Raw genomic sequence first — 15,693 nt, 5'->3', positions numbered from 1 at the left:
GGTCACCTCTATTGCACAGGTGCCAGCAGAACTTCAGATGAAGACTGACTTGGAAGAAAGCCTTAATGGTTTACTTATCAAAATTAGCCCATGGAAACCCCACTGATCATGATAGAATGTTGTTCTACGTACTTCTGGAAAGGAGCCCTTAGGTGGCAGGAACTCCACAGTGGCCCCCACAGTGCACTCACTGCCGATGATCAGGGAGGTTGGACAGGATCATGCACAGTTCATCGTTCTGTCGTCTATGGGTCTCCCCAGTAAGAGCCAACTCAACACAAACTAAGAGTGATACGGTTTGGTGTGATGTTAGCTTTCCTTCTTGGTAGCTCACAATTCTCCAAGCTTAGTAGCCATAATCCCATTCATCTACATGAAGTTTGATATCAATGTTTGGGTTTTTTTTAATCGCTTTATTAGGGGCTCATATAACTCTTATCACAATCCATCCATCCATCCATCCATTGTGTCAAGCACATTTGTACATTCATTGCCCTCATAATTCTCAAAACAGTTGCTCTCCACCTAAGCCTCTGGCATCAGCTTCTCATTTTCCCCTCCCTCCCCGTTCCCACCTCCCTCATGAACCCTTGATAATTTATAAATTATTATTTTGTCATATCTTGCCCTGTCCGATGTCTCCCCTCACCCACTCTTCTATTGTCCATCCAACAGGAAGATCACATGTAGATCCTTGTAATCGGTTCCCCCTTTCCAACCCACTCTCACTCTACCCTCCCAGTATTACCACTCACACCACTGGCCATGAAGGGATCATCCACCCTGGATCCCCTGTAGTTCTAGTTCCAATCTGTACCAGTGTACATCCTCTGGTCTACCCAGATTTGTAAGGTAGAATTGGGATCATGATAGTGGGGGAGGAGGAAGCATTTAGGAACTAGAGGAAAGTTGTATTTTTCATCGTTGCTACATCGCATCCTGACTGGCTCGTCTCCTCCCTGAGATGTCCAGTGACCTACAAATGGGCTTTGGGTCTCCACTCCACAGAATCCCCCTCATTCACTATGGTAAGATTTTTTGTTCTGATGATGCCTGATACCTGATCCCTTCGACACCTCATGGTCGCCCAAGCTGGTGCGCTTTTTCCATGTGGGCTTTGTTGCTTCTGAGCTAGATGGACACTTGTTTACCTTCAAGCCTTTAAGACCCCAGACGCTATATCTTTTGATAGCCGAGCATCATCAGCTTTCTTCACCACATTTGCTTATGCACCCATTTGTCTTCAGCAATCATATCAGGGAGGTGAGCATACAATGATATGATTTTTTGTTCTTTGATGCCTGATAACTGATCCCTTTGGCACCATGTGATTACACAGGCTGGTGTGCTTCTTCCATGTGGGCTCTTTTGCTTCTGAGCTAGATGGCCACTTGTTTAACTTCAAGCTTTTAAGACTCCAAATACTATATCTTTTGATAGCCAGGCAATGTTTGAATTTTATGGTTGGGCTCTGGAAGAATTTTTTTTTTATCTTGAGGTAGGAATGCTTGAGTACCAAAAGGCAAGGGAGGCAAAACCTAGTCCTCCTTCAAAATTCATCCTCACTCTCTCTGCTTTCCCATGATGCTCCTCCTGTGGTCTATTGTGTGGAATCTGAGCATTATCAACTCTCTGGTTTCAATCACTATTTTGAATGGCATCCCACATATAAGACCAAATGTAGGGAAAACCAATCATTCCCATTTTTCAGACTATTTTATGTCCAATGTCTTTTTTCTTACAAGGGAGCCCTGGTAGCTTCGTGGTTATGTATTGGGTTGCAGTCGGAAGGATCGGCAGTTTGAAACCACCAGCTGCTCAGTGGGAAGAAGAAGTGGCTCTCTACTCCCTTAAACAGTTTCAGTCTTGGAAACACGTGGCCATTTTACCCTGTCCTATAGGGTCATTGTGAGTTGGCATCCACTCAATAACAGTGAGTTTGGTTTGGGTTTGGTGCCTTTTTTAAAGCCACTAGGATTCAAAGCAAACAAAAGTGACATGTGATTGCAATGACAACTTTTAAACAAACAAGAAAAAAGAGAACAAGAGAAGGGGGAGAAGAGAACGAAAAGGGGAAAGAGAATACAGGGAAGAGGAAGAGAAGCAGCGGGAAACAGCAAGCAAACAATTGCTGGTCAAGTGCAGTTGATCTCTGTCAAGAGGACACATTTCTGTGCTAAATGAAGTGGAGGAAATCCCTAGCTCAGGGGCTTTCTTGTAAGAAAAGCAGATTTGATGTAGCCAGACCACAGAGCTGAAACAGTCTCATAAGGAGTTAATTTTAAAATAAAAAAATTAGTTAATTCAAAATATTTTCTAGTCTCGATAAGAAAGTAAAATACATTTACAAATTTGCCTGGGTTATTATATCAAACATAAGATTTTTGAGATTATGGATGTAATTTGAAATGATCAGTCTTCATCTCTACTCAAAATAGGCTCTTTCCTCTTAACTGTGGAAAAATTCAAATAGATGTTTATTTTGAAGCAGCCAAATGAAGAGGGTTGGATTGTTTGAGGGAATCAGGTGTGGTTGGGGGAAATTGATGCTGTGTGTGCCTGAACGTGCTATTCCTGTCATCTGGAAGTTTCTGGTGGGGCAATGAGCCACCCAGGCCACAGCTCAAATATCCCCTCCTGTGCGAAACTTTTTCTCATTTCTCCAGAGAGAATTAGGTCCTTTGAGCTATTTGCTTGGGTTTCTGTTGCTCCATACTCCTAAGACTGAACTTCAGGTATTCTTTTCTTCTTCTACTTTGCTGTATTATAATTCTCTCAAAGCTAAAGCCTGTAATTCATTTCGTTTTATACCAAATGCTAGTTCAAGTCCTTCCCAACTACAATTGAACATCATATAAAATCCACTAGAAAAAAAAAACACACTACCTACTAGTTTCTCTGGCTTGAACACAATTTTCCCTCCACTTGACTTTCTTCCGCAAGTGCACGAATGGAAGATAACACTTGTCGTATGGAAAGTTGTAGACTTCTGTTGCGTGTACTGCTCAGCATCGTGCTCTTTTCCTGTCTTTTAGAGAGGCACTCTGCTTTTTCCTTTGGGGAACCACCTCCACTCGGTTTCATGTGGACTTGATAGGAGCAAAATTGATAGTTTTATGGTATTTGCCCCATTCTCTCTTTAAGTTGTGTGCCCACATGACTCAAGAAATGCCGATCAGATGCCCTCTCTTGGGAAATTACATCTTGAGGCCAGGAGGAAAACAAGGAGCTTCCTTCCACGGCCACAACAGGCACATAGGGGCGGGGGTGGGGGGTGGGGGGTGGTGTTCCTATCTTGTCTCATCTCTAGTTCAGAGTGCAGGACTCTTGCTTTCTCGTTTCTCTGATATTGGACTTTTAAATTCTTTAAGCTACCCAGTGTCCTTCCAGTTATTTTAAGTTATTTATATTTAGCAGACTTATGACATGGACAAATGAAATATTTCATTTCAAGCATTGTCCAGCCATGGTTATCTTTATCATGAGCAGTTTCAGCACCAGGGCATAGTAATGCACCCCTGTACACTCTTTACATGATTGTAGATGTGGAAACCAACCTTACAAACGATTTCATTCACTTTATTCCCTTCTCACAGTGGCAAAACCGGCAGACACTTGTGAATTACTTCTTGCTTCTCATCATCACCCAGGGATCTTCTCCGTAGGCTATTTACACCTTTGTCTGGATCATTATCCGATTTGACAACTGCCCTTTCTACGAACCACATTTCGAACCACATTTCAAGATAATATCTTTTTATCAGCAATGGGTCTCACCACTGGTGTCCCTCTAAGGCTAGACAGTTGATGAGAAATCCATACGGTGCATTTATCAACTTGGACATTGGTGTGCACTCTACGTGTATGAAGGAGAACATTGAATGAATTTGCTGGCACTACAGGAAAATTATTATGTGTTAAAAGTATTACTCCGATTTCATTCAGGGAAGACCAAATGTGTTACATTTAACTCCTTTCATCTCCCTTTAACAAGAAAGAGAGAGACCTTTTGTTCTCCCCTCAGCAGATAGCTCATTCAGCTGTTGCCATTCTTTCTAGGAGGCTGGAATTTGGGCTTTCAGGACAGGATCCTGGGAGGAAGAGGCAATGGGCGCAAACCATGCGAAGTCGGAAGGAGGATGGTGACGTAAATCAGGCCAACTAGAAAGCTCATTAGAAGAGAAGGGCCCACAGGAAATGAACACATATTCACAATGCACCTTCTAACTGGATTTGGAATATAGACGAGAAGTGCACACCATGGTACACATTCTAAGAACAAGAGAAACTCGAGTTAATCCACAAAGAAGAGCTTTATCGACATAGAGCTTTTATTTTGAGACTTCTCTAATTTGAAAATGTATAGCTTGGTTTGTTCCAAATATGATAAAACCAATTACGGAAACATGTTAAAGCCTACATTCTCCAGATGTTGCATTAAGTGAACTATAAATGCCAAGGAACCCACATCTCTGCTGAGGTAATAAACTCTACATTTATGATGTGATTGGTAAAATTTACAGTGACTTTTGTCACTCTAGATTTGAATTATTTCAAATTGCCTAACTGTAGTCCCTTGTATTACCATATATACTCGAGTATGAGCCGACCCGAATATCAGCCAAGGCACCTCATTTTGCCACAAAAACTGCAGGAAAAATGTGCTGAAAAACTCGGCATATACACGAGTATATACGGTACTGTTTTTCCCCAATGCATAAACAGGACCACCTGTTCCCATGTAGAACTCAGGTTCTTTAGGACAAGAACTCTTTAGAATATAGTTGTCATGCAGTGTTTTGTGTTGTATTGATTTCTTTCAAAATACCTACCATGAGTTTTGCTCAAAGACAATTGGATCGGTATATGTGTCGGTTTGCTAGGGCTGCGATAATGCAACCGCAGCAATCCTAAACGCGCGGCTTTAGAGAACAGCGATGGAGTTCCTCACAGCTCGGGAGGCCAACAGTTCAGCTCCGGATCTTCAGAGCATGTTCCTTCTCCCGTGGACCCTTCTCCTAGTCTCTGGGGTCTGCCAGCCCCTCGGTACTCCAAGGTCTGGAGCGGCATTGCCTGTCTACCCTTCGTGTGTATCATCGCCTGATCCCTCTCTTTTGATAGCTGAGAAGGGCATCAGTCCAGGCCGTAAGCTGCTCTCGAAGGACCACCTTCACGTAAGTAAAGAACATCCTGTTTTAAAGCAGGATCACACCTCCAGGTGTGAAGGATATTAATATATATGGAGGAGAACAATTTCAATGAATGTTAGAGCTCAGTGGATTGGTCTTTGCTTAAATATATCAAAAAGATGATTTATAATCAGATGATCCAAGTTAACTTAAGGAAGCTCTTTATTTATAGTGTGATCAGATCATTTAATGCATCAAAGGTTCATTTTCTTCGTTTTGGAGTTGGAATAATAATAATATGTATGAAGTTCTTTGAATTATAAAGTATAAAATTTTTCGGATAGGCTCCACTGTGATTAAGGAGCCCTGGTGATGCAGTCCTTAAGCACCCCACTGCCAACAGAAAGCTGGAGCCCACCGCTGCTCTGAGGGGGAACATGTGGAAGTTTGCTTCTGTCAAGGTGACAGCCATGGACGCCTCACGGGGAACTTCTACTCTGTCCCATAGGATCTCTATGAGTTAAAACGGCCTGAAAGTCTCTCGGTTTGATTTTATTTGTTTGTTTGTTTTGCCTGGTAAGGTGTCCCTGAGACATTTGAGTATGCCTGTGTTTTAACTTCTACAGACCCAAGGAAACACTTGTAGTGAAGTCGAATGTCCAAACGAGTGCTTGGTCACATACCTGCTTCATACGTGGTGGCATGTGCGGTCATGCTCCATGTGCTCGTTCTTCGGTTTTTGGTCACCATGACTGAGAACTCGTACATGGTGTTGGGTTTGAGGCCTGTTGCCGTGTAACTCAGAGATGTTGTGTCTTCTGACTATACCAGTGGGAAAAAGCCAAGAGAAACAAAAATGTACTCTATCAACTTGATTATTCGAGTCATATAAAAAGACTACCAAGGCTATCAGAGACATTTTTACTAGACTATTTATTGCAGGAAAAAAAAAGGGGTTAGTTATCAAAGACCTGGAAGGGAAGGCCACACCTTCTTGAGGCCAACCAGAGTAAGCTGACTGAATGTTCCTCCAGGATAGTAACAGTAGATGTAAATGTGAAGTTGTTCCAAAGGGCCCTCAAACTGACTCATTTTCCCAAGTGAGACGACAACTGCAGTGACAGCACAACTCCCATTTCCTTTTGGGAATTCCAATTTTGAGCTTGTCTGCACGGATTCCAGTGAAAATATAATATCCCAAATATATATTTCAGTGTAGTTCAATGTTACATGTGTTGTATTTATTATTCTTGTTATTGTCATTGTGTCTTTGGTAACAAAGGTAATTCATTAGGATTTTAATTTTCCCATGTCTAAAAAATGCATTTTATGTGAAACACTGGATGATCACTGGAGCAATTGATCAGGAAAGGAATGGCAAATTTGATAAATACGACATAATTACATTACTATGCAAAATAATGACAGTATGAATTTGAATCTTCTGCATTTATTCTGTCTTTTCAACAAAATGCTAAGGAAATTTTCATAGCAAGTCACTTATCTTTATTTATTCCAAAGATTAAAATGGCTCTGAAGAAAATGCATAGGATTTCCCAGGTTCATAGACATTTTCTACAGGAGCAGGTTACTTTGAGACAAGTTATGTTTTTTTTAATATCAATTTATGCTTGGTATATCAATTCTGATTTTTAACAATTAACTATTTACTTTCCCTTTTTTTATTTACTGCATGTGATCTACTAGATCTACCTGTGTGTCATATCTACTTTCTCACTCACTACTCTAGTATGGTATCTTCGTTTTATTCCACTATTAATCCTTCTTAGTATAGCAATGAAAAACATTTCATTACAGCATCAAATAAATATTTAACTCCACTAATAATGTTAATGGGGAGCCCACTTTTCCAATTCAAGTGATTATCTCCTAAACATCTATCAATCGTTCTTCGTAGAGGATAGCTGTAAAAATGCATGTCCTACATAAACATGAGAATAATTTATAGGCTCAGGAAGAAAGAATTTCATCAACCAAAACAGAAAGCATATTGTGGGGTTGGGGGTGGGCAGCTGAACTTTGAAATGCTGATACATAACTTTCAATTTTACCCTCCTGTGTGATCGTTCTCTGAGCCTAAGAAATGAAGGTGGTTTTTAAGTAAAGGAAACAAGATTTGAGAACTGCTTCAAGAAAGAGAGTAGAACCAGTCTCTCTGGGGACAGACACCACTGGCATGTAGGAGGCCACTGACCACTGCTCTTCACAGTACTATTCTGTTTGTTCTCTGCAAGGACACACTTGAATTCTATAAATAAGTGGTTCTAGTATAAACGCTATGACTTTATTGAGGATTCTCTGAGATTTCATGGGAAGTATCCTCTTTTCATAAAACAAATCTAGAGATACTTTTCAAACCCAAGACCAATTATTTCTTGTAAGTGTAGAATGTTAAGGTGAGACCACCCTAGCTCTCAATTTGCTTATCTGTAAAATGAGGATTACCTTGGTCCTGAGTGCATGGCATTGTTCAAGGACTAAGATAATTTAGAGAACATACAGTGGTTGGCCCAGAGTAAGCATGAAATATATATTATCTATGATAGTTCATCCATTTTCCCATGCTAGGTATAATTTTAATTTCCACACCTAGCTGGAAGCATCTTGATGGCTGAGACTGATTCTCGATGCTCTATAAAACCCTGCAGAAAATAATTCTTTTTGATCTGGAACGTTAATGGAGCATTTTTGAAAATCAAAATATGAATGTGTGGATTGCTGCTTGAAATGACACTCGATGAAGTGGACGCGGACTCCTTCACGCGAAGTCCTGTCGGAAAAAGACGTACGGCAAAATGGGATATTTCAGACAGCATTTTACAAACTAGCTGCCCACCCACTCCCTTCATGTTTGGATTGGTGGCATTCCATCTTCCTGTTTATACAATGCAATGATGATAGAAACCAGGTGAATGTAATTCCATTTAGTTGAACGGGGCACTTTTGTCAAGCCATGCAACCAATACTTACACAATGGCGTAGTCTTACTTATTACTTTTAAGGCAGGAGTGACTATTCCTAACCCATAGATGAGAAAAATTCAGTTGGGCAGGTTAATTGGCATGACATGATGTAGCAAGATCTACTACTGAGCAACACTGAGCATCATTTATGTATTTCCCCATTCTCCCCTGTATCGTGGGCATCTTTCTACCCCATAAAGCTCTGGGGGGTATGCTTATATATGAGACAATGGTTCAAAAAGGACAAACTGTACATTCAAAGATACCTATTACTATCATTTATAAAATGTAAATGTTTTTCATTTCTTTCCAATGAGACAGATATGTTCTTGATTTAGCCTTGCTATTTTTCCTAAATGATTCTCTCCAACAAAGCCTTCTTCTTCCCAGAGAATGGATGCACAGTGTGTAGTGGAAATTGAAAACTGGAGATCAGAAAACATTGTAAGGAGAGAAACCGTTTCAAACATATATTTATTTCATTTTCCTAGTCTCAAACTTCAAACCATAAGAGAAATTAGCCATTACTAAGAATACCAGGGTTGTTGGTGCTGGGTCTCACTTTAAAGACCTTCTCAGTGAGACTCAATAATCCTGGGTCAGCCTCACTAACAATTCAGCTAAAATAATTTGCCTCAAGACATTTTGGAACTCAGACCATTCTGCAGAGAACAATCATTGTCCTTCAGAAGAGTCCCCACTCTGGCAAAGTAGTCCCGACCATCCTGCAGGACGAATGCACCTCCAAAGTACAGTCATTATGAGCATAACATTTTTAAAGTGGAGAAAGTCATCTTTTGAAAGTAAACTTAGAATTGGACAATCTCTCTATATAGAGAGATTGCTTTTTTTAATGCTCTCATATGTTTCATTGGTTGTCTTATCTGATAATGTTATCTTTATTTATAGCTTTGCTGAGTTTTAAATCTAATACTGTAAGGAGATGGATGGGGTACTTTCAGCATATCTTATATCAATGATACTATTTGGACTTGCCTGGAGAGTTTTTCCAAATACCTGACCTAGCAGGGCAGCAGTACCAGAGAAAACTGCCTTTTAAATGGTTTCGACTAAAAATCTGATTTATGATGAAATGTGAATTTTATGCAGTTCCAAAGTAGAAAGGCACTAGAATCATATCCAACGTGGGTACAGAAAGGAGGAGGAGGAAGACTTAGAAAATTGTCGTTGGGTTTTTGCTACCTTGTCAGTGTCTTTGGAGTCGGAAATTCCCAAAGGATATTTTATCTCTCCAAGTAACCAGTGGTGTGAGGCTTGATTAACCTCCAAGGTGCTTCAGTGAAATGAATATGAACTAGAGTATCAGGACATCCCAAACCTCCCTGAACACTACCATAGGCGAGGGATAAAGAGGATGGGTGTAGAAGGGCATGAAGATCCTGACTTGATTTCTTGGGTACTGAGTGATATTTACTCTCTTGTTTTCACAGGTATCCATTGAATAACTTAGGAATTATTTCAAGTATATCTATGGAACTTAGTGTACATAATTCAATACAAAATTGTAGATAACATACTAAGAAACAATCGCTGAACCATGTTTATTTCAAAATAGACTACAATTTAGCATAGTTCTAGATATACTGTAGGTATTTGATTCGCACTTCTTGAACTAAGTCTTCTTCTACAATCTATATCTGTAGCTACTGATATTATGGTAAGCTTACAATGTCATCCAATGGCCCAGTAGATAACTACTTGCTGGGAATGCTGAAGTTGAAGGATATGAACTAAATATGTACCTCTGGGGCGCTCTTAAGGAGCCCTGGTATTGCTGTGGGTTAGTCACTGGGCTGCTAACTGAAATATCAATGGTTCTAATGCTCCAGGGGCTCTGCAGGAGCAAGACAAGGCTGTCAGCTCTCATACAGATTCGATGGTCTCAGATAGCCTAAAGAGAAGTCCTACTCAGTCTTGAACAGTTGCTATGAGTTGGAATCTACTCCGTGACTGTGGGTTTGGCATTGTGGTTGTTTCTTTGCGGGGAGGGGGCATCTAAAGGTGTCTTGGTGATGTCATATTAAATACTCAGCTGGTCCTTACAAGCAGTGGCTCTGTAAACAAGAAGATATGGTGATCTGCCTTCTGAAACTACAGATTACACCCTAAGACATTCCTTTGGGCAACTCTACACGGTCACATATGGTCTCTCTGAGTCAGAATTGACTTGATGGTACACAACAACAACAACAATAACACTGAGCTCTGGAGAACAGGTGAGATGGTGATGATGGGGACAGGAATGAGAGGGCTGATTCAGATTTGTTAAAGGGGAGTGTGAATTGTAGGTTGGTTTTGTTTTTTTTACGGCACAAGGGTACTTCAAGTTTAAACATGGATGTGGATGGTAATGGCATCTGTGTTTTCTAAGGCAGCTATAAAGATTTAAACAAATTATCTTCAAGACATGTATTCCCAGACAGATACTCCTTGCAACACAGGTCTCTGTGACACTGGCAGGGCTGCCATTGGCATCAATCTAGATCCCAAAGGAAAAAGGGAACCTTAAAATCTACCCAGACAATGAATGTCGAGCCCTGCTATTTTCAGCAGAAAATGACACTCCCTTATACAGAACCACATCATTTATACAAAACCAGCATCTGGTGGAATTCAAATAACATTTTGCAGCTCTTGATGTTTTTTCTCCTTGCCACAGAATTATTTCCTAAGACACAATTATTCTCATGCTAATTTTAGACATTGGGTTATTAGAATGCTTTGTTTTTGCATTCAGTGTCACTGAAGCGAAATGACTCATGGCAGTCCAGGCCACCTTTAAAACAACGTGTTAAACAAATCACAGCTCATTTAAAATTGCACACCATCAATGAGAACTTCACCTTGTATTTCGCACTTGCAGAAAAGCTGGTCCTCCACCGGACAGTGTAAAGTCGCACATCAGACGTTTTCTGATTCTTAGGGACAGAGTTGTCTGCCCAGCTGACCCTCACGGCATCATGGGTAAGAGCCACAGCCTGTACACCTACTGGTGGGAGCATGGGGGTGGAGATATCTGGGACGGAGGTGGGGAAATCATCAAGCAAAGGATAATAATCAACGGGGTCAGTGGGATCTGGGTTCAAAACCCACCAAATGAAACAAACAAAGAAATATGCAAAGAAAAGTCAAAAAATAAATATCAGTGGTAACACATCACAATGAGTTAAATGCATGGCAACAATGATGAAAGGGAACATGAGAAGAACAGAAAAAAATGCAATTAATTCCATCGGAAAACACATTAGAAATTGTATTTCTCTGTTGCAAAAATAACTGAATATTTTGTACAAGTCACTCATTTCTTTTTTTTTTTTTTTTTCTCAGTCCTCCACGTCACTCATTTCTTTAGAGTGATTTTCATCCACTTGGCTGTCACTTCAAGCTATATATTTTGAGTCCATTTCTGGGAACGCTGCACATTGTTTCTTAAAAGAACAAGTCAGAAGTGGTCAGCTTGATCAAAATAACTTAAACTAGCAACTGCCTTTTGGGGGAGTATTTGATTAATTTCCTCCTATAAAGAAATAAATACCAATGTAATTAGTACCTTTTTTTCTCCTCTCTCTAGATTCAGCTTGTCTACTGGTCTCATAGCTTACGCTAAGTCCGCATGCATGTTTTGACACGAGAAACACATGGAGAACAAAGCACTCCTTGGTGCTGTGGACAGGTGTGGTTCCATTTAGCCAAAATGACATAATCCACAGGGGTCACATAGTTCATAACTAGATTTCTGGTAGGACCTTGAAGGGCAGACCTCCTTAGGTGGGAATCGCTTAGAGAAAGTACCCAAGTGTCCAATAGGGCCTACATCCACACTGAGTCATTAGTACGGGTTTGTCTTCAGGCATTTATATATTCGACTTTCCTTCCCCCAATCTTGTCAAGCTCGGTGGAGACATTATATTATTGGAGATTGCTGAAGTTGGCAGGGAGGAATGCGTGTGCTTTGATCCCACCATAATCAAAATCTGCATCATGTGAGCTTTCCAGCAAATTCTCTCTGCTGACCCCGGAGGCCGTTAGAATCCGAGGAGAAGCATTTGGGGTGACCAGACTCAGGGTCTGATGTGGACTATTTTGTTTGCTACTTTTTAAGGCAGATCCACTTTAAAACCCTACCTCCATACGATGCAATGGGACTCCCACCAGCAGAGCAGACGCTCGGCGGCCGTGCCCATGATGACATTTGGGGAGAGACGACCTACTACCATGTCATGCTATCTGCAGTTGTGTACATACAGACTTTATTTTTTTTAAACGGCAGAGTTCAAAGCCGAGCGACTGCTGGCTGGTTTTGATGATTACTTCACTTTGTCCACGGTATTTCAAATGCCTCTCACCTATTCAGTGCTCTGTTTTCCAATGAATTATTTAGTAGTTTACTGGGCTGTGGTCTTTGAAGGGAAGAAAAAGAAAGAAAAACGAAACCCAGGAAACAAAAGCAGAACAAAGAAAGGAAGAGAGAAAGAGGGAGAGAGGGGAAGAGAAATGTGTGTTTAAAATTTAATGATGGAGCTGAGGCTTCCGTATCTCCTTTAATGTCTTTTAAAAAGTTATTATTATTATTATTATTATTATTATTATTACAGTTCCTTTAAACCCCAATGGATTATGAAGTGATCAAGGGGGCACTGCGGACACGGCCACCTCCAGGGTTCCCAATCATGGGTCAGCTTGGTGGACTGGGGCTAAGAGTTCTGCCCAAATGAGGCAGTGCTGTCTCGCGGCACTCGTTTGGATTCCTGGTGACATTCCAAGAAAAGGGACACACACATGCGGACAGAAGTGGGAATTCCAGGCATGTTTCTGGAATGCTGTTAGCAGGTTAGGAAGTTCTGATGGTGCCATGGCCATGAATCGGGCTGCTGATTGAAGGGTCTAGAGTTCAAACTCATCAACCATTTCACAGGCAAAAGATGTGACAGTGTCTGGAGAGAGCTGAAACTTGGAAGCCCCATGGGCCACATCTACCTGTCCTGAAGGGATGCTATGATCTGATAGCAATGTTTGCTTTGTTTTGTTTTGTTTTGTTTTGATAAGTGGGCTATCTGATTGGTTATTTCTTAGCTTAACAAATGCACCTGAACTTTATGGTCTTTCATAGCTACCCCTAAAGGTTTTTGAAAAGTACAAGTATTTCTACTTCAAGAAATAGTAATACTCAATCCCGCTCCTCCTAGATTTCAGAGTAGTCTATTTTATAGGATGATTGATTTATTTATGTGAAGTCAGATCCATAACACTTCCCTCAAATTTCAAGCAAGGCTGTTTGCTGGTTTGATCCATGGATTTATGTAATTCAGACATTTCTATCCTTGGCCAATTATCTCCTGTATCTTTTATGGAATATATATATATACACATACATACATATACATATATATGTATTTATTAAAGATAAGACTACCATTTCATTCATGACTTCTTTTAAAGCTGTGCTATCTAGTCCATATAACTACTAGTCACATGGACTATTTAACTTTGAGTTAATTAAAATTAAATATCAAAGTATCTCTGCTGCACTAGCCTATTTCAAGAGCTTGAAGGCATCCATTCAATGACAGTAGGCTTTGTTTTGGTTATGGTACGGCCACATGGGAGTAAGTGCCAAGTGCACTGAGTAATGTACACATAGAGTGTGTCCATCAAAGCAGAACATTCTCGTAGGCATTGCTGCTCTAAAACTATGTATGCGATACTTATTTTGGCCAATTTTCCTTCTGTCAGAAGGAGACATTGAAAGAAAAACATCTTCTTTCTTCTGGAAACCTAGCTGCACTTGGTTGTTCTGGGTTGGGCCCTTCCTTCCATGTCCTCTACCCTCGCCCACCCTCCTGGCCAGGTGCTTTGCTGGCTGTGGATTTTTAGGGATCATGTCCAGAGGTGCAAGCAGAACAGAAAAAAAACAAAGTTAAAAAAACAAAACACGACAAAATACAGCCTCACACCTTTTGCTAAAAAGAGAAAGCTATTCCAGTTCCTAATAGTTGTTTTGGGAAGAACCAACCAATTTTCAGTTGATGTGCTAAAGTTCCCTCTAGGCTCTACAAATAATAATGCACATTTACATCTGGGTTGTAACTCATTACAGCCTTGGTCAAATATTAGAGAACATAGAAATACAAATGACACACTTCATTAGTCTCCTGTCTCTCTCCTCTTCCTGATCGTCAGAATGAGGCATTCTCAAAACAAGAAATGAGAGTCTTTACAGCCACAGTGAAACTCGTTAACCCACTTGACCTGGCGGATCTTCCAACAGCTTGAGTGCTGATCTGTGTGGTGTGAGGTAGGGCCCCAAAGTGCACCAGACTCTATGAGCCCGGGCACGTGGAGCACATCATAGCCCAAGGCTTTCTCTAGTGTGATCCACTTATTGCCTTTGTGATAGTGTTTATTTTCTTTATTCTGGCCCTTTCTGCAAGCTGCTACTCAGAATGCTTTGCAGAAACTTAGAAACAGAGAATGCTTTTGATGTGACACTACAGCGCACCTATTGAAGGTATTTCTCTGTAAACTTGAACCTTCATTTCTGCTTATCCATTTTTTTTGTTCTCTTTATCACTTTAAAAACACAATATAATAAATCTGCCATATTTGGTAAAGTATGTGTGCTTTTTTTTTTAGGGTCTGGTTTGATGCATGTCTCTCCAATTCCTTATTGGTTTACCAGCTGCCTCTTCACATGAGTTCCAACCTCTGATATTATTTAATTTCTCAGCTTAATTAGGATAAGAGTCATATTAAAGGTATCTCTGGGGTCACTGCCATTTAGAAACCAATCTGGACATGCTGCAAGCTGAGGATTAAAGATTGACAGCAAATGCTAACAGGAAAGAAGTTGATACTGCTATGATTGGTTCTTTCTGAGCAATGTAGTCGAACTTCTCTATTACATCCACTAAGGAGCCCTGGTGGTGTAGTGGATTACGAGCTGGGCTGTGAACCCCAAAGTCAGTAGTTTGAATGCACCTGTCAGACTGCAGGAGCAACTCGGGCCATTCTATTCTCTGTCTGTAGGCTCACTAGGAGTTGGAAGGGACTTGATGGCAGGGGTCGAACACTACCTCTGCTGCGAATAATTTCTAGTCAACTGACTTCTTTCATTTGACATGTCGGTGACTCTGTCTTTTGAACTTGATTTGAAGTAAGTGGAGGCGTGTTGTTTTTTTTTAAGTAAAGGCTGGTTGTAGAATAATTTCTTGTGCCTTGATCACAAGTCCAAAGTCAGTATCTTTTATAACAAGTAAAACAGAGATGGCTTGCTGAATGAAACGTATGGAGAGCACTGGTCCTGTCAGAGGGGTCGGGCATCTTTGAGACAACCTTGTTGCTGGTGAAGCTAGAGAATGAGGGAAATGACAATCCTGGACATCCACTCCTCATGCTCTCTCGTGGTTTCCCACCTGGGCCTCTGAGGCGTCATCTCTCTGGATTAGCAGATGGCATGTTTTATAATAAATACTCTCCAGAGGAACGCTTCTGACCCTTTGGAGGGACGTGCAGGACCGTTTGGTGACTCACTGGAAGCTACATACTCTCTCCAAAGGAAA

The 15,693-nt window shown here is 40.8% G+C and overlaps 1 protein-coding gene across 1 annotated transcript in view; it reads right to left on the bottom strand.

Moving 5' to 3' along the window:
- The window catches only part of LOC101652384 (netrin receptor DCC), a 363,431-nt gene that overhangs the window by 138,827 nt on the left and 208,911 nt on the right, over positions 1–15,693 (bottom strand). The window contains exons 9-10 of the mRNA XM_045296053.1: positions 10,978–11,210; positions 5,813–5,951 (exon numbers count right to left, since the gene is read on the bottom strand). Coding sequence (XP_045151988.1) covers positions 5,813–5,951; positions 10,978–11,210 — 372 coding nt within the window. The remainder of the gene's footprint in view (positions 1–5,812; positions 5,952–10,977; positions 11,211–15,693) is intronic.

This window comes from Echinops telfairi, unplaced genomic scaffold (genome assembly GCF_000313985.2).
Source record: "Echinops telfairi isolate 266 unplaced genomic scaffold, ASM31398v2 ScPeMD7_7400;HRSCAF=8409, whole genome shotgun sequence".
Classification (NCBI taxonomy): Eukaryota; Metazoa; Chordata; class Mammalia; order Afrosoricida; family Tenrecidae; genus Echinops; species Echinops telfairi.
This window is presented reverse-complemented; position numbering and strand designations above follow the sequence as displayed.